This window comes from Anoplopoma fimbria, unplaced genomic scaffold (genome assembly GCF_027596085.1).
Source record: "Anoplopoma fimbria isolate UVic2021 breed Golden Eagle Sablefish unplaced genomic scaffold, Afim_UVic_2022 Un_contig_12208_pilon_pilon, whole genome shotgun sequence".
In the NCBI taxonomy this organism is placed as follows: Eukaryota; Metazoa; Chordata; class Actinopteri; order Perciformes; family Anoplopomatidae; genus Anoplopoma; species Anoplopoma fimbria.
The window spans coordinates 1-21,676 of NW_026551691.1; the positions used below are offsets into that span (position 1 = coordinate 1).

At 41.7% G+C, this 21,676-nt stretch overlaps 2 protein-coding genes and 2 pseudogenes across 2 annotated transcripts; all 4 read left to right on the forward strand.

Moving 5' to 3' along the window:
- The first annotated feature begins 448 nt into the window (after nt 1-448).
- On the forward strand, nt 449-6,062 carry LOC129115713 (protocadherin beta-15-like; annotated as a pseudogene).
- Nucleotides 6,063-6,399: 337 nt separating this feature from the next.
- Nucleotides 6,400-9,118, forward strand: LOC129115714 (protocadherin alpha-3-like; annotated as a pseudogene).
- Nucleotides 9,119-9,424: 306 nt separating this feature from the next.
- LOC129115715 (protocadherin alpha-4-like) lies at nt 9,425-11,896 on the forward strand. Its single transcript, XM_054627010.1, has one exon. The coding sequence runs from the start codon at nt 9,425-9,427 to the stop codon at nt 11,894-11,896; it is 2,472 nt and encodes an 823-aa protein (XP_054482985.1).
- A 1,050-nt stretch (nt 11,897-12,946) lies between these two features.
- Nucleotides 12,947-20,036, forward strand: LOC129115716 (protocadherin beta-15-like; the record flags this gene model as incomplete). The annotated part of the gene is made up of 3 exons (XM_054627011.1): nt 12,947-15,313; nt 16,507-16,716; nt 19,827-20,036. Coding segments are annotated over exons 1-3 (2,787 nt in total), but the record flags the coding sequence as incomplete, so codon positions are not given.
- Between the last annotated feature and the right edge of the window lie 1,640 nt (nt 20,037-21,676).

Below are 21,676 nucleotides of genomic sequence, written 5' to 3' on the forward strand. Positions count from 1 at the left end.
ATCACTGTCCTCAACCATTGTGCTGAAATTGATTGAAAAGGAATCAATATGAGATACTTCCTTATTAAAACACATTGAGTAGTGACCGGTTCAACAATGCATTATCACACACATTCACAGGGTGGCAGTACCTTTTCATTATAGCGCCTCATAGTTTTCAGCGCAGGATACACATGAATCCGCCCCTACCACAATCAGTCTGGTTAGACGACATTTCGCTGGCTGACTTGGAATAAGCGCTCGAGACGATTTTGTATTTTGTAAAACACATTCCAGGAAGACATAGATGAATTCCGTGTTGTGATGGACACGGAATTCTAGACATGTGGAGAATGTTGGACGCGTTTGGATTTGTACTTTTACCTCAAAACATGAGACAAAGCGGACTGGAGGCATGGCGACAGCGACCACATTTGCTCGCCGTTTTGGTTTTGATGTTGTTTTTCAGAGCGGCCCCAGCACAATTGAGATACTCTATATCCGAAGAGCTCAAAGAGGGGAGTTTTGTTGGGAATATAGCTAAAGATTTGGGAATTGACCAGAATTTAATGAAGCAGAGGGGATTTCGTATTATGTCCGGCTCGACTGAACCTCTTTTCAAGGTAAATGAGAATGACGGGATCCTTTATGCGAACCATAAAATAGATCGAGAGGAAGTATGCAAAGACAGCAGTGCATGTTTAATTAACCTTAAAACGGTTCTCGAAAACCCACTGAAGTACACTATGTCACCGTTGAGATAACGGATTTAAACGACCACTCTCCCACGTTTCCAGAAAAAACAAAGAGGCTAGAGATATTTGAGTCGGCGCTGCCAGGGGCACGGTATCAGTTGCAAAATGCCCACGACCCGGATGGCGGCACCAACTCCGTTCAACAGTATACAATCAGTCAGAATGAGCATTTTCGTTTAGAGATTAAAGATCGTGGGAGAGATGGTAAAACTCCAATTTTACAATTGCAGAGACAGCTTGACCGAGAGACCAAACGTACCCATAAATTGAAGTTGACTGCTTTAGATGGCGGAAATCCTCCAAAGACAGGCACAGTCGACATATACATAGATGTTATGGATGTTAATGACAATATGCCTGTGTTCATCAAGGACACGTATTCCGCCGTGCTACAAGAGAACGCCCCAGTTGGCACAACAGTTATCCAAGTTAATGCAACCGATCTAGACGAGGGTCCAAATGGGGAAGTTGTTTATTCATTTGGCAGTGATGTTAAAGGCAAACTCGCGAGCTGTTTGATATCGACTCTGTTACTGGGGAGATCATTGTGAAAGGTCGTGTAGACTTTGAGGAACAAGACAGCTATGACATTGATATACAGGCTTCTGACAGGGGAACCATTCCATTCAGAACCGATAAAAGTGTGATCATAAAAATTGGAGATACAAATGATAATGCTCCTATAATAGAAGTGGCATCATTGTCAAGTGCTGTTTCTGAGGATTCGAGACCAGGAACAACCGTAGCGCTCATCAGCATTACTGATTTAGACTCCGGAATGAATGGCAAAATAATCAGCTATGTTGCCGAAGACAGCCCTTTTGCATTAACCCCATCAATACAGGATAACATGTTCGCTGTAGTCACTAAGTCACCTCTTGACAGGGAACAACAGTCAATATATGATATTACAATAATCGCTAAAGACGCAGGTGAGCCAGCCTTAACATCCGAAAAGACTTTAAGCGTGTATGTGTCAGATGTGAATGATAACAGTCCCAAGTTTTCACTGAGCCCCTATACTTTCTACATTATAGAAAATAACCCGCCGGGTGCGCCTATATTTTCTGTTAGAGCGTCGGATCATGACGAGGGAGATAATGCAGTTATTTCGTATCATATTCTCAGGAATGCAGGCTATGAAAATAAAGTGACGTCATTTCTCAACATCAACTCTGAAAATGGAGATATTTTGGCTCTAAAAAGTTTTGACTTTGAAACTCTGAAAACGTTCCAGTTCCAAGTTGTTGCCTCAGATTCTGGAACTCCGTCACTGAGCAGCAACGTCACAGTGAACGTGTTCATTCTGGATCAGAACGACAACGCTCCAGTCATCCTGTATCCAGTCAGCTCTAACGGTTCTGCTGAAGGTGTGGAGGAGATTCCCCGCAATGTGAACGCAGGACACCTGGTGACTAAAGTCAGAGCCTATGACGCTGATATAGGATATAACGGCTGGTTACTGTTTTCACTGCAGGAAGTTACTGACCACAGTCTCTTTGGTTTGGACCGCTATACAGGACGGATCAGAACACTTCGCTCATTCACAGAGACAGACGAGGCTGAGCATAAACTGGTCATACTGGTGAAAGACAATGGGAACGTCTCACTCTCAGCAACAGCTACTGTGATGGTCAAAGTTGTGGAGCCCAAAGAGGCTTTTGCTGCTTCTGATGTTAAAAGTGCCACAAAGGATGATGAGGACAGTAATGTGACTTTTTACCTGATGATAACTTTGGGCTCAGTCTCAACACTTTTTCTCATCAGTATCATCGTGCTGATTGCAATGCAGTGCTCTAAATCCACAGAGTATACTTCTAAATATCTACAAGAGACTAATTATGACGGGACACTGTGTCACAGCATCCAGTACAGATCTGGAGAAAAACGCTACATGTTAGTGGGACCCAGAATGAGTGTAGGATCTACTATAGTCCCGGGCAGCCATGCGAACACTCTAATGCTCCCTGACAGGAGACATGCGGCGGAAGAGGTAAGAACAATAGTTTGACTCTCTCTCTCCTGTAAGTGTTTATACTCTCGAAGCTTGAAAGAGTAAAACTTATGTGATACGTGAGGTGTGAATTTGCTGGGTCGAATTGATTAATGGCAACAATCCCTATACCGTAAATGAGAAGAGAACACTTACATAGATGTGTTTGAAATCACAACCTGCGGTTTGTATTGGACGCTGGTGGCTTCACTGAGCGCGGGCTGTCTCTGTCCGTGGTGCTGAATCATTCTTAGGTTCCCTCTTTTTTGGGCACAACGCGACGCTCCCATTTGAAGCATGGTAATAATCGTATTTTCGTCCTCTTTTCTTATATAAGTGGGAATATAGCAGCCTGAGTGTCCTCATTATCAAAGAAGCATAATGGTCATCTTTTAACACATTTTGCTATTATTTGAAATGCAGCACTGCAGTGTGATTCCTGATCACTTGGTGTCAGTATAATAACAAATAATGATTCCACCTTTTCGTCATAGCCACGAGTCCCATCCCCTTCCTCTAACATTGTCAGCGACAGAACATCATGCGTGCTGACGGATTGAAAACACAATTCAGCCTTTAAAACACAATGCTCATTCGGAGAATGGTTGGATAACGACAACAAATGTTACTGAACGTGACGGCGGAATAGAACTTTAGGAGAATAACATAGCTTTTTTTTTTTTAAGCTTTTTTTTTTTTATCTTTCATCTTCACATCATGGAACAAAGACGGCGCCAGATATGGAGAGAGCGGACTAAATGGACTGTCTACATAATGGTTTTGGTTACGTTTTGGAGTAGAGCTTCAGGGCAATTGCGATATTCCATCCCCGAGGAAGTGGAAGAAGGAACTGCTGTTGGGAATATCGCTAAGGATTTAGGTTTTGATAAGGCCACACTGACAGAGAGGGGCTATCGTATTGTCTACGGCACGACAGAGCCCCCTTTTCGAGTCAGTCAGGACGATGGTATATTGTATGTGAACCGAAAAATTGACAGAGAGGAAGTGTGCGACCGAAGCAAGGTTTGTCTAATTGACCTAAAAGCCGTGTTAGAAAACCCACTGGAGGTGCACTATATAGCAGTGGAGATTCTGGATGTGAACGACCACGCACCAAGCTTCCCCGAAAATAAAAAGATTTTAGAGATTTTTGAATCTGCATTACCGGGAGCAAGATTTCAGTTACAAGCTGCGCGTGATGCTGATAGTGGTTCTTTATCCGTCCAGCAGTATAAATTGAGTCTGAATGAACATTTTCGTTTGGAAGTAAAAGATCGCGGTGAGGACCGTAAAACGCCGAGTTTAATTCTTCAAAAGTCACTTGATAGAGAATCTGCCAAGACCCACACATTACTTCTGACAGCCACTGATGGAGGCAAACCTCCACTATCCGGTAACATGACATTAATTGTTGATGTTTCCGACGTTAATGATAACCCCCCAGTTTTCACCCAGGATTCCTATACTGTGCAGCTAAAAGAAAATTCTCCTCTTGGTACAACTGTGATTCAAGTTAATGCAACAGATTTGGATGAAAGTTCAAATGGCGAAGTTGTATATTCATTTGGAAATGATGTGGATGCACAGACAAGTGCACGTTTTGATCTTAATTCGTTGACTGGAGTGATTACTGTGGCAGGGGCAATAGATTTTGAAGCATGTGGCAGATACGAAATTGATATAAAGGCATCAGACAAAGCTGTGGCTACACTATCTACGGACAAAAGTGTTATTATACATATTGTTGACGTGAACGACAATGCACCAGAGATTGAAGTGACCTCTTTTTCACGTGCACTCCCGGAAGATTCAAAACCGGGAACAACAGTGGCATTAATTAGTGTAAGAGATTCGGATTCTGGTCTCAACGGAAAAGTTATGTGTTACATAAACCAAGACCTTCCATTTATGCTCATTCCATCTTTACAAAATAACATGTATTCTCTGGTAACAAAGTTGCTTTTAAATCGAGAGCAGCAATCGCAATATAATGTAACAATTGTTGGTAAAGACGCAGGTGAGCCATCTTTATCATCAGAAAAAACGATACAAATTGTTGTATCAGATGTAAATGATAATAGCCCAGTGTTTTCACAGAACCCATATATTTTCTACATATCTGAAAATAACGTCCCGGGAGCGTCTATTTTATCAGTGAGAGCGCGGGATGAAGACGAGGGTAGTAATGCTCTTATTTCATATAATATATTAAGAAGCAGAGGTCGAGAGCATTCGTTTATCTCCTCCCTTAATGTCAACTCTGAAAATGGAGATATTTTGGCTCTAAAGAGTTTTGACTTTGAAACTCTGAAAACGTTCCAGTTCCAAGTTGTTGCCTCAGATTCTGGAACTCCGTCACTGAGCAGCAACGTCACAGTGAACGTGTTCATTCTGGATCAGAACGACAACGCTCCAGTCATCCTGTATCCAGTCAGCTCTAACGGTTCTGCTGAAGGTGTGGAGGAGATTCCCCGCAATGTGAACGCAGGACACCTGGTGACTAAAGTCAGAGCCTATGACGCTGATATAGGATATAACGGCTGGTTACTGTTTTCACTGCAGGAAGTTACTGACCACAGTCTCTTTGGTTTGGACCGCTATACAGGACGGATCAGAACACTTCGCTCATTCACAGAGACAGACGAGGCTGAGCATAAACTGGTCATACTGGTGAAAGACAATGGGAACGTCTCACTCTCAGCAACAGCTACTGTGATGGTCAAAGTTGTGGAGCCCAAAGAGGCTTTTGCTGCTTCTGATGTTAAAAGTGCAACAAAGGATGATGAGGACAGTAATGTGACTTTTTACCTGATGATAACTTTGGGCTCAGTCTCAACACTTTTTCTCATCAGTATCATCGTGCTGATTGCAATGCAGTGCTCTAAATCCACAGAGTACACTTCTAAATACCTACAAGAGACTAATTATGACGGGACACTGTGTCACAGCATCCAGTACAGATCTGGAGAAAAACGCTACATGTTAGTGGGACCCAGAATGAGTGTAGGATCTACTATAGTCCCGGGCAGCCATGCGAACACTCTCATGCTCCCTGACAGGAGGACACCTGGAGAGGTAAGACAATGCGCTGATTATTGTATAAAGGTTTTGTGGTGCTTATAATTAACACTTTATTTGAATAAGGATCCTCTGGCTGTGACTTTCTCTTTAGAATTATTGGGGAAGTTACACCTTACTCGCAATCAGCTTTTAAAACGGTAACACACTTTGGGACTTATGCTTCTTTGTACACAACAGCTGTTTCGTTCTGATCGTGGTGTATTTACGCTGCACTTTTTCATGATTCATTTGTATTGGTGCTCCAACAGGTGTGAGATACCAACGTTGCAACATGCAGCAGGTATGTGTCTCAATGCGAAAAATTTCATAACCACTGTAATCTGTGTAAATAACAATTTCAACACTTGGTGTCAGTGTAGTTCAGTGATTCTGTGCATCTGACAGCACCCTACGTCACGAGCTTTATGTTGACCGGGACCTTGCATTGTACTCGGCATATTTGAGCGCAAGATCGCGATTGGCAGCAACGAGTGTTTTATTTACAGCAGTTTTGGTGAAAAAAGACGCTGGGCATTGTTTAAAAACAGGGCGGATCAGGTGTCATTGACATCACGAACTAGTACATGAACAGTTTTTTCTCGCCTTCAAGTCATGGAACAAAGAGGACGGAGCGCATGGAGGGAGCGACCGTTTTGGTTTGCCTTCATGGTTGCTTTGGATGTTTTATGCAACGGAGCTTCTGCACAGATCAGATATTCCATATCTGAGGAGGTTCAACGTGAAACCTTCGTCGGGAACATAGCTAAGGATTTGGGGCTCGATAAGAGTGCACTCAAAGACAGAGGATATCGCATTGTAGCAGGCTCAACCGAGCCCCTGTTTCGAGTGAATCAAAACGATGGTATATTGTATGTGATGAGAGGAATAGACAGGGAGGAGGTGTGCGACCGGACCAGCCCATGTTTGATCAATCTGAAAACCGTGCTAGAAAACCCACTGGAGATCCACTACGTGGTAGTGGAAATACTTGATATAAATGACCACTCGCCTGTGTTTCCGGAGAAAGAGAAAAGGCTAGAGATTTCGGAGTCGGCCTTAACGGGAGCAAGATTTCAATTACAGGCTGCGCACGATGACGACGTAGGCCAATTCTCAGTTCAGCAATATAGACTCAGCCAAAACGAATATTTTAGATTAGAAGTCAAGGATAGAGGCGAGGACCGTAAAGTACCATTTTTAGTTCTGCAGAAGCAGTTGGATAGAGAAACTGTGGGGAGACTTAAGCTACGTCTAACTGCCGTTGATGGAGGAAAGCCGGTGAAGACTGGCGCAATAGATATAATTGTGGATGTACTGGATGTTAATGACAACTCCCGGTGTTTACCAAAGAGTTGTATTCTTCCACACTTAGAGAAAACGCCCCCGCTGGCACTGTGGTGATTCAGGTAAATGCAACAGATTTGGACCAGGGTGCAAATAGCGAAATAATATATTCATTTGGTCACGAAGTTGATTCAAAAGTGATGAATGTATTTAGTATAGACGCAAGCACTGGTGAAATTAAGGTAACCGGTCAAATAGATTTTGAGAAAAGTAAAAGTTATGAAATTGACATTCAAGCGTCTGATAGAGGACAAGTTCCTCTAACAACTGACAAAAGTGTTATAATAACTGTTATTGATGTGAATGATAATGCACCTGAGATAGAAGTGACATCATTTTCTAGCTCTATCAAGGAGGATTCAAAGTTAGGAACTACAGTGGCCCTGATTAGTGTCAGTGATTTAGATTCTGGAATCAATGGCAAAGTCATTTGCACGATCAAAGAAGAAGTGCCTTTTACTTTAGCCCCATCATTGCAAGAAAACATGTACGCTGTTGTGACCAGGTCGCAGTTGGACAGGGAAATTGTTTCCCAGTTTGAGTTCACAATTATTGCAAAAGATTCAGGTGTTCCGTTATTTTCAACTGAAAAGACCATAAGCGTAGTAGTATCAGATGTAAATGACAATAGTCCAGAGTTTTCATCAAGCCCGTATGTATTTTATATCAACGAGAATAACAGCCCCGGAGCCTCCGTATTTTCAGTAAAAGCCTTTGATTGTGATGAGAGTGATAACGCTCTCATTTCATATCATATTTCAAGAGAAGCAAGCGGAGATAATAAATTCACCTCATTTTTAAATATCAACTCTGAAAATGGAGATATTTTGGCTCTAAAAAGTTTTGACTTTGAAACCCTGAAAACGTTCCAGTTCCAAGTTGTTGCCTCAGATTCTGGAACTCCGTCACTGAGCAGCAACGTCACAGTGAACGTGTTCATTCTGGATCAGAACGACAACGCTCCAGTCATCCTGTATCCAGTCAGCTCTAACGGTTCTGCTGAAGGTGTGGAGGAGATTCCCCGCAATGTGAACGCAGGACACCTGGTGACTAAAGTCAGAGCCTATGACGCTGATATAGGATATAACGGCTGGTTACTGTTTTCACTGCAGGAAGTTACTGACCACAGTCTCTTTGGTTTGGACCGCTATACAGGACGGATCAGAACACTTCGCTCATTCACAGAGACAGACGAGGCTGAGCATAAACTGGTCATACTGGTGAAAGACAATGGGAACGTCTCACTCTCAGCAACAGCTACTGTGATGGTCAAAGTTGTGGAGCCCAAAGAGGCTTTTGCTGCTTCTGATGTTAAAAGTGCCACAAAGGATGATGAGGACAGTAATGTGACTTTTTACCTGATGATAACTTTGGGCTCAGTCTCAACACTTTTTCTCATCAGTATCATCGTGCTGATTGCAATGCAGTGCTCTAAATCCACAGAGTATACTTCTAAATACCTACAAGAGACTAATTATGACGGGACACTGTGTCACAGCATCCAGTACAGATCTGGAGAAAAACGCTACATGTTAGTGGGACCCAGAATGAGTGTAGGATCTACTATAGTCCCGGGCAGCCATGCGAACACTCTAATGCTCCCCGACAGGAGGACTCCTGGAGAGGTAAGACAATACGCTGATTATCATATAAAGGTTTTGTAGTGCTTACAGTTAAGGTATGTTTTGATCAACAATATTCAGTCATTACATTTTTTTTTTCACAAACACAATTTGCAGGAGGTAACTTACACTGTCCTTGGTGCTGATTTCCTTTCAAATTTGTTCTCTCCAGTCTACGATTGTTCTATGGGCATCACAAGTTAACATGCTTTTCGGGAACACCCCCATAGTTAAGGCAGTTGTTAAGATGGCTTTGCTTTAAATTCCTAATGCTTTTGGATTATAGCGATATGCAGGAGAGAAATGAGGAATTGGATATTAAAGCAGTTAGAATGCATGAGGGGAAAAAAATGACAATCTGGTAGTTGGGTCTTCAAATGTATCTCACTTGCTTGCAATGGAAAGAGAGTTCGCATGGTGTCAGTGCACAAACACAAAGGGCTTTACAAGAGCTCATACTAGCTGTATTTTGGAAACGCCCATTGACGATATTGCTAGTTCAACAGTAGCAGCGCCGTTGGTAAATTCGCAGTTTGCAATTTCAAGATTATCTGTATTTTAACCATATCCAGAAGAGAAATACACCTCTGTATATGCTCCTGCACACGATGCAGTTTTTCTGATGCAGTTCTTCTTCTCGTAAAGGATTATTACATTTTTTGTTGATGGCAATGGAACAAAGAAAATGCGAGGAAGGAAGGGTGAAACGGCGGTGGGTCTGTTTGGTGATCGCTGTGCTTCAGTGGAGCGTGGCCTCAGCACAGATACGATATTCTATCTCGGAGGAAGTCATGGAAGGAACTGCAGTTGGGAATGTTGCAAAAGATCTTGGATTAGATAAAAGCACCTTGAAAGCCAGGAAGTATCGTATTGTGTCGAGTGCAGCAGATCCTGTTTTCAATGTAAATCAGAACGACGGCATATTGTATGTGAGCCGGAAAATAGACAGAGAGGAAATATGTGAGCGAAGCAGTACATGTTTGCTTAATCTGAAAACCGTCCTAGAAAACCCACTAGAAGTCCACTATATAGGAGTTGAAGTTTTAGATATAAATGATCATTCACCGAGCTTTCCGGAGATACAGAAAACGTTAGAAATTTCCGAATCTGTGGTAAGTGGAAAGAGCTTTCAGCTTCAAGCTGCACGAGATCCAGATAATGGTCATTTTTCCGTGCAACAATATAAACTAAATTTAAATGAACACTTCCGTTTGGAAGTAAAGGACAAAGGGGAAGATGGTAAAATACCGATTTTAATTGTGCAAAAACCTTTGGATAGGGAGGCAGCGGAAAGCCACTCATTAGTATTGACAGCACTGGATGGAGGTAAACCTCCAAAATCTGGCGAAATGAATATTCTAGTAAACGTTTTAGATATCAATGATAACGCACCTGTTTTCTCTAAAGACGTTTATTCTGTGATGCTCGATGAAAATGCTCCAATAGGAACAACAGTCATACAAGTGAATGCAACTGATTTAGATGAAGGAGCAAACGGAGAAGTGGTTTACTCATTTAGCAACAGCGTAAATCGTAGGTTATATAAACTGTTTGAAATAAATCCATCAACAGGTGAAATAACTGTTAAAGGTGCAATAGACTACGAGCACAAGGATGAATATGAAATTGAAATACAGGCATCAGATAAAGGTCTCGCTCATCTAACAACAGAAAAGAATGTGGTTATTAAGATAGTTGATGTGAATGATAATGCACCTGAGATTGAAGTTACTTCATTTTCAAACTCCATCCCTGAAGATTCCAGACCTGGAACTACAGTTGCCCTTATCAGTGTAAACGACTTGGACTCTGGTCTCAATGGAAAAGTTATTTGCTCCATAGATGAAGATGTTCCATTTGCTTTAGCACCTTCTTTACAGGACAACATGTATTCATTAGTCACTAAATCGAATCTAAATAGAGAGGAACACTCACAATATATTATAACAGTAGTAGCAAAAGACGCCGGACAGCCTTCATTATCATCTGAAAAGACAATAAGCGTTGTTGTGTCAGACGTGAATGACAACAGTCCAGAATTTTTACAGAGTCCCTATACTTTCTATGTCACTGAGGGAAATGAGCCAGGAGCCTCTGTGTTTTCTGTTAAAGCTTTTGACCGCGATGAGAACGAAAATGCTCTTATATCTTATCATATTCTCAGAGATGGAAGGGAAGGAAGTAAATTAAGTTCATTTCTCAACATAAACTCTGAAAATGGAGATATTTTGGCTCTAAAAAGTTTTGACTTTGAAACCCTGAAAACGTTCCAGTTCCAAGTTGTTGCCTCAGATTCTGGAACTCCGTCACTGAGCAGCAACGTCACAGTGAACGTGTTCATTCTGGATCAGAACGACAACGCTCCAGTCATCCTGTATCCAGTCAGCTCTAACGGTTCTGCTGAAGGTGTGGAGGAGATTCCCCGCAATGTGAACGCAGGACACCTGGTGACTAAAGTCAGAGCCTATGACGCTGATATAGGATATAACGGCTGGTTACTGTTTTCACTGCAGGAAGTTACTGACCACAGTCTCTTTGGTTTGGACCGCTATACAGGACGGATCAGAACACTTCGCTCATTCACAGAGACAGACGAGGCTGAGCATAAACTGGTCATACTGGTGAAAGACAATGGGAACGTCTCACTCTCAGCAACAGCTACTGTGATGGTCAAAGTTGTGGAGCCCAAAGAGGCTTTTGCTGCTTCTGATGTTAAAAGTGCAACAAAGGATGATGAGGACAGTAATGTGACTTTTTACCTGATGATAACTTTGGGCTCAGTCTCAACACTTTTTCTCATCAGTATCATCGTGCTGATTGCAATGCAGTGCTCTAAATCCACAGAGTATACTTCTAAATACCTACAAGAGACTAATTATGACGGGACACTGTGTCACAGCATCCAGTACAGATCTGGAGAAAAACGCTACATGTTAGTGGGACCCAGAATGAGTGTAGGATCTACTATAGTCCCGGGCAGCCATGCGAACACTCTAATGCTCCCTGACAGGAGGACACCTGGAGAGGTAAGACATGTTTACGTGCAAACTTTGTTACTTACTTACTGCATCTTTACTAATCATAAATGCAACGTATCCTCCCTAGTTCGTGTGTTGCATCGCTTAGCACTTCCAATTTTTTAACCTGGCAATTTTGACCGTATGTCCTTTTATGTTTTTTTTTTGGTACTTTGTCAATACCTTCATCATCGCTATTAGAATAATTATGCCTCATTCCCGTGTTGACCTCCCTAACTTTTCTTTGGGCTCTTATTGTGTTGCGGTACGTGGCGTTTGTCATATCGTGTAATTGTAAACGTTAACATGGACAGTACTTGCGCATTTCAAGTCTTCCGACCACTCAATGCGCTTAAACATTTCACCCATTCACACTCATGGCAGCTGCCACGAGCAAATCAGGACTATCTAGGATTCAAACCCAGCAAATTTGGTGTGAAGTGTCTTGCCAAAGGACACACATCCATATGGACTAGCGGAGCAGGGGTTAGAACCACCGATCCTCTGAATGAAGCATAACCCTGCTCTGTCACTGAAACACAGTCGCTCTTACAACCGTCTTCCATTGCTTACACTAGCTTGATCATTTACAATTGCGGACAATCAAATGAAAGCTGACTTATGTACTACTGATGAGTTCATATCATCAATACTTTTTCGAACGAACCCATGATGAAAGAGTAAACGATAACATCTTTTTGAATTGCAACTATGATGTGGTAGTAAAAGACAATGAAATAACCAGAGAAGAACTATTATACTGTCTCAATCCAAGGGAGATGCTGCACTTCAAAACCTTGCTATCGCTGTCGATGGTGCTGAAAGTGTTTTGCTTTGTTTCCCGGAGTAAAACAAACTAACATTGATATAATGTGCAGTACAGCCTTCACATTTCTGCAGTGAGAAATGAAGTCGCATGGTGTCAGTGTAACGTTATATCTCATCGCTACTCGAGCTTAGTGTCATTGCTGTTTGGTTCCACCTCCTGGCAACATTCTCACTTGAACACTGGCAGGATCGTTGCTGTGCTTATTTTGCGTAAAAGATCGGTTTTTTCCCCAATTTCTGGATATAAAGGAAGTTAATCAATATGAACACATAGGAAAGTGTTGGATTCCTTATTTACATCGACGCAGTTGTTCTTGTGATGGATTACTAATGTTTTCGGGTTTAACCATGGAACAAAGAAGATGCGAGAGACGAAGAGCGAGAGGATATTTGTTCTGCTGCGTGGTTGCTGTGCTTTTGTGCAGCGTGGCTTCGGCGCAAATAAGATACTCCATCTCTGAGGAGGTTAACGAAGGAACTGTGGTTGGAAATATAGCAAAGGATCTGGGATTGGATAAAAGCACACTGGAAGAAAGGAAGTATCGGATTGTTTCTAGTAATGCCGATCCCCTTTTCCACGTAGATCAGAATGATGGTGTCCTGTATGTGAGCCGAAAGATTGACAGAGAAGAGGTGTGCGCGCAGAGCAGTACGTGTTTAATAAATCTGAAAACCGTGCTGGAGAACCCTCTGGAGGTGCATTATGTTGTAGTGGAGGTGCTGGATATAAACGACCATTCTCCCAGTTTCCCAGATAAAGAGAAAACGTTGGAGATTTCAGAATCAGTGTTGCCTGGAGTACGTATTCCTCTACAACACGCACGAGATCCAGACGGTGGCCTTCTCTCTGTTCATCAGTATAAACTCAGCCCCAACGAACACTTTCGTTTGGAAGTTAAAGACATGGGAGAGGATGGTAAAATACCTATATTAGTTGTGCAGAAATCTTTGGATAGGGAGGCAGCCGTAAGTCATTCATTAGTGCTGTGTGCACTGGATGGAGGGAAACCTCCAAAATCTGGCGAAATGAACATTCTAGTAAATGTTTTGGATATTAATGATAACGCACCTGTTTTCTCTCAAGAGGTTTATTCGGTGACTCTCGATGAAAATGCTGCAATAGGCACAACAGTCGTACAGGTGAATGCAACTGATTTGGATGCGGGTCCAAACGGAGAAGTAGTTTACTCATTTAGCAGTATTGTGAATCGTAGGTTATTACAACTTTTTGATATAAATCCATCGACAGGTGAAATAGTTGTGAAAGGTTTAATTAATTATGAGGAGAGGGACAAATATGAAATTGAAATTCAGGCATCAGATAAAGGTTTTCCTCTGGCAACACAAAAAAGCGTCATCATTAAGGTAGTAGACTTGAATGATAATGCACCTGAGATTGAAGTTACTTCCTTTTCAAGTTCCATCCCTGAAGATTCCAGAACTGGAACTACAGTTGCCCTTATCAGTGTAAACGACTTGGACTCTGGTCTCAATGGAAAAGTTATTTGCTCCATAGGAGAGGATGTTCCGTTTACATTATCGCCATCCTTACAAGACAAGATGTATTCATTAGTCACCAAATCACCTCTAGACAGAGAGAAACAGTCACATTATGATGTAACAATAGTTGCAAAAGACGCTGGTCAGCCTTCATTATCATCTGAAAAGACAATAAGCGTTGTGGTGTCAGATGTGAATGACAACAGTCCAGAGTTTTCACAGAGTCCCTATACTTTCTATGTCACCGAATCTAATGCGCCAGGTACCTCTGTGTTTTCTGTTAAAGCCTCTGATCGTGATGAAAATGAGAATGCGCTTATTTCATATCACATTGTCAGAGATGGAACCGAGGGTAATAAATTGGCTTCATTTCTCAATATCAACTCTGAAAATGGAGATATTTTGGCTCTAAAAAGTTTTGACTTTGAAACACTGAAAACGTTCCAGTTCCAAGTTGTTGCCTCAGATTCAGGAACTCCGTCACTGAGCAGCAACGTCACAGTGAACGTGTTCATTCTGGATCAGAACGACAACGCTCCAGTCATCCTGTATCCAGTCAGCTCTAACGGTTCTGCTGAAGGTGTGGAGGAGATTCCCCGCAATGTGAACGCAGGACACCTGGTGACTAAAGTCAGAGCCTATGACGCTGATATAGGATATAACGGCTGGTTACTGTTTTCACTGCAGGAAGTTACTGACCACAGTCTCTTTGGTTTGGACCGCTATACAGGACGGATCAGAACACTTCGCTCATTCACAGAGACAGACGAGGCTGAGCATAAACTGGTCATACTGGTGAAAGACAATGGGAACGTCTCACTCTCAGCAACAGCTACTGTGATGGTCAAAGTTGTGGAGCCCAAAGAGGCTTTTGCTGCTTCTGATGTTAAAAGTGCCACAAAGGATGATGAGGACAGTAATGTGACTTTTTACCTGATGATAACTTTGGGCTCAGTCTCAACACTTTTTCTCATCAGTATCATCGTGCTGATTGCAATGCAGTGCTCTAAATCCACAGAGTACACTTCTAAATACCTACAAGAGACTAATTATGACGGGACACTGTGTCACAGCATCCAGTACAGATCTGGAGAAAAACGCTACATGTTAGTGGGACCCAGAATGAGTATAGGATCTACTATAGTCCCGGGCAGCCATGCGAACACTCTAATGCTCCCTGACAGGAGGACACCTGGAGAGGTAAGACATGTTTATGTGCAAACTTTGAGGCGACTTACTGTTACTGCTTGTTTACTGATAATATATGCAACGTATCCCCCTGGTTCATGGCTGGCATTTGTTAGCAGTGGATCTGCTGGCTTCCTTTTTTTTTACCCTGGCATTTATGACTGGAAGTCCTTTTTAGGATTAATTTGTTCTTTGTCAATACCTTCATCAACCTTATCAGAACTATTATTTATTCCCTGTGATAACTTCCTGAACTTGCTCTTGGGCTCTGTCTTACGTTGTTGCAGTACGTTGAGTTTGTTTAATGTTGATTTCATGTCGTTTAATTGTACGCTCTTACTACCGTCTTCCATTGCTTACACAGCATGATCATTTAAAATGGCGGAGGAGCAAATGAAAGCTGATTTAAGTACTATTGATGAGTGAATATAATAAATATATTTTTTCACTAAGTCATGAATAACCCAGGACGAAAGAGTAAAATTAAACATCTTGTAGAATTGCAAATGGGATATGGTATGATGAAAAACCTGATCAAGTTAACGCAATATAATTAAATACCCGGAAAAAAACTAGTATACTGTCTCAATCTAAGGGAGACACCAAACTGATTAACCTCGCCATTGCAGTCCATGGTGCTGACGTTTTTTGCTTTGTTTCCCATCTAAAAAAACAAACTTTCATTGACATAATGTGCAGTATATCCTTCAAATTTCTGCAGTGAGAAATGAGCTCGCATGGTGTCAGTGCAACTATAGTTACACGAGCCTATTGTCATTGCTGTTTGGTTCCACCTCCTTGCAAGATTCTCACTTCGTTACTGGCAGGATCGTTGCTGTGCTTATTTTGCGGTCGCTTTGGCACAATTTCTGGATATAAAGGAAGTAAATCAATATGAACACATAGGGAAGTGTTGGATTCATTCTTTACATCGACGCAGTTGTTCTTGTGATGGATTACTAATGTTTTCGGGTTTAATCATGGAACAAAGAAGATACGAGAGACGAAGAGCGAGAGGATATTTGTTCTGCTGCGTGGTTGCTGTGCTTTTGTGGAGCGTGGCTTCGGCTCAAATACGATACTCCATCTCTGAGGAGGTTAACGAAGGAACTGTGGTTGGAAATATAGCAAAGGATCTGGGATTGGATAAAAGCACACTGGATGAAAGGAAGTATCGGATTGTTTCTAGTAATGCCGATCATCTCTTCCACGTAAATCAGAATGATGGTGTCCTGTATGTGAGCCGAAAGATTGACAGAGAAGAGGTGTGCGCGCAGAGCAGTACGTGTTTAATAAATCTGAAAACCGTGCTGGAGAACCCTCTGGAGGTGCATTATGTTGTAGTGGAGGTGCTGGATATAAACGACCATTCTCCCAGTTTTCCAGAGAAAGTGACAACGTTGGAGATTTCAGAATCTGTGACACCTGGAGTACGTATTCAGCTAAAAGCCTCACGTGATCCAGACAGCGGTCATTTTTCCGTGCAACACTATAAACTTAGCGACAACGATCACTTCCGTTTGGAAGTGAAGGATAAAGGAGAAGATGGTAAAATACCAATACTAGTAGTTAAAAAATCTTTAGACAGAGAAACTGCAGGAAGCCACTCATTAGTACTGACAGCACTGGATGGAGGTAAACCTCCAAAATCTGGTGAAATGAATATTCTAGTAAATGTTTTGGATATTAATGATAACGCACCTGTTTTCTCTAAAGACGTTTATTCTGTGATGCTGGATGAAAATGCTCCAATTGGCACAACAGTCATACAAGTGAATGCAACTGATTTAGATGAAGGAGCAAACGGAGAAGTAGTTTACTCATTTACTAACAGTATCAATCAAAGGTTATTAAAACTGTTTGATATTAATCCATCAACAGGTGAGATCATTGTTAAAGGTTTAATAGACTATGAGAAGAAGGACAAATATGAAATTGAAATTCAAGCATCAGATAAAGGTCTGGCGCCCCTGGCTACAGAAAAAAGCGTCATAATAAAAATTGTTGACGTGAATGATAATGCTCCTGAGATCGAAGTTACTTCATTTTCAAGCTTCATCCCTGAAGATTCCAGACCTGGAACTACAGTTGCCCTTATCAGTGTAAATGACTTGGACTCTGGTCTCAATGGAAAAGTTATTTGCTCCATAGGAGAGGATGTTCCATTTACATTATCGCCATCCTTACAAGACAAGATGTATTCATTAGTCACCAAATCACCTCTAGACAGAGAGAAACAGTCACATTATGATGTAACAATAGTTGCAAAAGATGCTGGTCAGCCTTCATTATCGTCTGAAAAGACAATAAGCGTTGTTGTGTCAGATGTGAATGACAACAGTCCAGAGTTTTCTCAGAGTCCCTATACTTTCTATGTCACTGAAGGTAATGCGCCAGGTACCTCTGTGTTTTCTGTCAAAGCTTTTGATCATGATGAGACCGACAATGCTCTTATATCTTATCATATACTCAGAGAGGGAAGCAACGATAATAAAGTAACATCATTTCTCAACATGAATACTGAAAATGGAGATATTTTGGCGCTAAAGAGTTTTGACTTTGAAACTCTGAAAACGTTCCAGTTCCAAGTTGTTGCCTCAGATTCTGGAACTCCGTCACTGAGCAGCAACGTCACAGTGAACGTGTTCATTCTGGATCAGAACGACAACGCTCCAGTCATCCTGTATCCAGTCAGCTCTAACGGTTCTGCTGAAGGTGTGGAGGAGATTCCCCGCAATGTGAACGCAGGACACCTGGTGACTAAAGTCAGAGCCTATGACGCTGATATAGGATATAACGGCTGGTTACTGTTTTCACTGCAGGAAGTTACTGACCACAGTCTCTTTGGTTTGGACCGCTATACAGGACGGATCAGAACACTTCGCTCATTCACAGAGACAGACGAGGCTGAGCATAAACTGGTCATACTGGTGAAAGACAATGGGAACGTCTCACTGTCAGCAACAGCTACTGTGATGGTCAAAGTTGTGGAGCCCAAAGAGGCTTTTGCTGCTTCTGATGTTAAAAGTGCAACAAAGGATGATGAGGACAGTAATGTGACTTTTTACCTGATGATAACTTTGGGCTCAGTCTCAACACTTTTTCTCATCAGTATCATCGTGCTGATTGCAATGCAGTGCTCTAAATCCACAGAGTATACTTCTAAATACCTACAAGAGACTAATTATGACGGGACACTGTGTCACAGCATCCAGTACAGATCTGGAGAAAAACGCTACATGTTAGTGGGACCCAGAATGAGTATAGGATCTACTATAGTCCCGGCAGCCATGCGAACACTCTAATGCTCCCTGACAGGAGGACACCTGGAGAGGTAAGACATGTTTATGTGCAAACTTTGAGGCGACTTACTGTTACTGCTTGTTTACTGATAATATATGCAACGTATCCCCCTGGTTCATGGCTGGCATTTTGTTAGCAGTGGATCTGCTGGCTTCCCTTTTTCACCCTGGCATTTATGACTGGAAGTCCTTTTTAGGATTAATTTGTTCTTTGTCAATACCTTCATCAACCTTATCAGAACAATTATTCATTCCCTGTGATGACTTCCTAAACTTGCTCTTGGGCTCTGTCTTACGTTGTTGCAGTACGTTGAGTTTGTTTAATGTTGATTTCATGTCATTTAATTGTACGCTCTTACTACCGTCTTCCATTGCTTACACAGCATGATCATTTAAAATGGCGGAGGAGCAAATGAAAGCTGATTTAAGTACTATTGATGAGTGAATATAATAAATATATTTTTTCACTAAGTCATGAATAACCCAGGACGAAAGAGTAAAATTAAACATCTTGTAGAATTGCAAATGGGATATGGTATGATGAAAAACCTGATCAAGTTAACGCAATATAATTAAATACCCGGAAAAAACTAGTATACTGTCTCAATCTAAGGGAGACACGAAACTGATTAACCTCGCCATTGCAGTCCATGGTGCTGACGTTTTTTGCTTTGTTTCCCATCTAAAAAAACAAACTTTCATTGACATAATGTGCAGTATATCCTTCAAATTTCTGCAGTGAGAAATGAGCTCGCATGGTGTCAGTGCAACTATAGTTACACGAGCCTATTGTCATTGCTGTTTGGTTCCACCTCCTTGCAAGATTCTCACTTCGTTACTGGCAGGATCGTTGCTGTGCTTATTTTGCGGTCGCTTTGGCACAATTTCTGGATATAAAGGAAGTAAATCAATATGAACACATAGGGAAGTGTTGGATTCCTTCTTTACAGCGAAGTAGTTGTTCTTGTGATGGATTACTAATGTTTTCGGGTTTAACCATGGAACAAAGAAGATACGAGAGACGAAGAGCGAGAGGATATTTGTTCTGCTGCGTGGTTGCTGTGCTTTTGTGGAGCGTGGCTTCGGCTCAAATAAGATACTCCATCTCTGAGGAGGTTAACGAAGGAACTGTGGTTGGAAATATAGCAAAAGATCTGGGATTAGATAAAAGCACACTGGATGAAAGGAAGTATCGGATTGTTTCTAGTAATGCCGATCATCTCTTCCACGTAAATCAGAATGATGGTGTCCTGTATGTGAGCCGAAAGATTGACAGAGAAGAGGTGTGCGCGCAGAGCAGTACGTGTTTAATAAATCTGAAAACCGTGCTGGAGAACCCTCTGGAGGTGCATTATGTTGTAGTGGAGGTGCTGGATATAAACGACCATTCTCCCAGTTTTCCAGAGAAAGTGACAACGTTGGAGATTTCAGAATCTGTGACACCTGGAGTACGTATTCAGCTAAAAGCCTCACGTGATCCAGACAGCGGTCATTTTTCCGTGCAACACTATAAACTTAGCGACAACGATCACTTCCGTTTGGAAGTGAAGGATAAAGGAGAAGATGGTAAAATACCAATACTAGTAGTTAAAAAATCTTTAGACAGAGAAACTGCAGGAAGCCACTCATTAGTACTGACAGCACTGGATGGAGGAAAACCTCCGAAATCTGGCGAAATGAACATTCTAGTAAACGTTTTAGACGTTAATGATAACGCACCTGTTTTCTCTAAAGACGTTTATTCTGTGATGCTCAATGAAAATGCTCCAATGGGAGCAACATTCATACAAGTGAATGCAACTGATTTAGATGAAGGAGCAAACGGAGAAGTAGTTTACTCATTTACTAACAGTATCAATCAAAGGTTATTAAAACTGTTTGATATAAATCCATCAACAGGTGAGATCATTGTTAAAGGTTTAATGGATCATGAGGAAAAGGACAAATATGAGATTGAAATTCGAGCATCAGACAAAGGTCTTGCTCCATTTGCTACAGAAAAAAGCGTCATGATCAAAATTGTTGACGTGAATGATAATGCACCTGAGATTGAAGTTACTTCATTTTCAAATTCCATCCCTGAAGATTCCAGACCTGGAACTACAGTTGCCCTTATCAGTGTAAATGACTTGGACTCTGGTCAAAATGGAAAAGTTATTTGCTCCATAGATGAGGATGTTCCATTTATTTTATCACCATCTTTGCAAGACAAGATGTATTCATTAGTCACTAAATCACCTCTAGACAGAGAGAGACAGTCACATTATGATGTAACAATAACTGCACAAGATGCTGGTCAGCCTCCATTATCGTCTGAAAAGAGAATAAGTGTTGTTGTAAGAGATGTGAATGACAACAGTCCAGAGTTTTCACTGAGTCCCTATACTTTCTATGTCACTGAAGGTAATGAGCCAGGTACCTCTGTGTTTTCTGTCAAAGCTTTTGATCATGATGAGACCGACAATGCTCTTATATCTTATCATATTCTCAGAGATGGAAGCAGCGATAACAAAGTGACTTCCTTTCTCAACATAAATACTGATAATGGAGATATTTTGGCTCTTAAAAGTTTTGACTTTGAAACTCTGAAAACATTCAAGTTCCAAGTTGTTGCCTCAGATTCTGGAACTCCGTCACTGAGCAGCAACGTCACAGTGAACGTGTTCATTCTGGATCAGAACGACAACGCTCCAGTCATCCTGTATCCAGTCAGCTCTAACGGTTCTGCTGAAGGTGTGGAGGAGATTCCCCGCAATGTGAACGCAGGACACCTGGTGACTAAAGTCAGAGCCTATGACGCTGATATAGGATATAACGGCTGGTTACTGTTTTCACTGCAGGAAGTTACTGACCACAGTCTCTTTGGTTTGGACCGCTATACAGGACGGATCAGAACACTTCGCTCATTCACAGAGACAGACGAGGCTGAGCATAAACTGGTCATACTGGTGAAAGACAATGGGAACGTCTCACTCTCAGCAACAGCTACTGTGATGGTCAAAGTTGTGGAGCCCAAAGAGGCTTTTGCTGCTTCTGATGTTAAAAGGCCAAAGGATGATGAGGACAGTAATGTGACTTTTTACCTGAT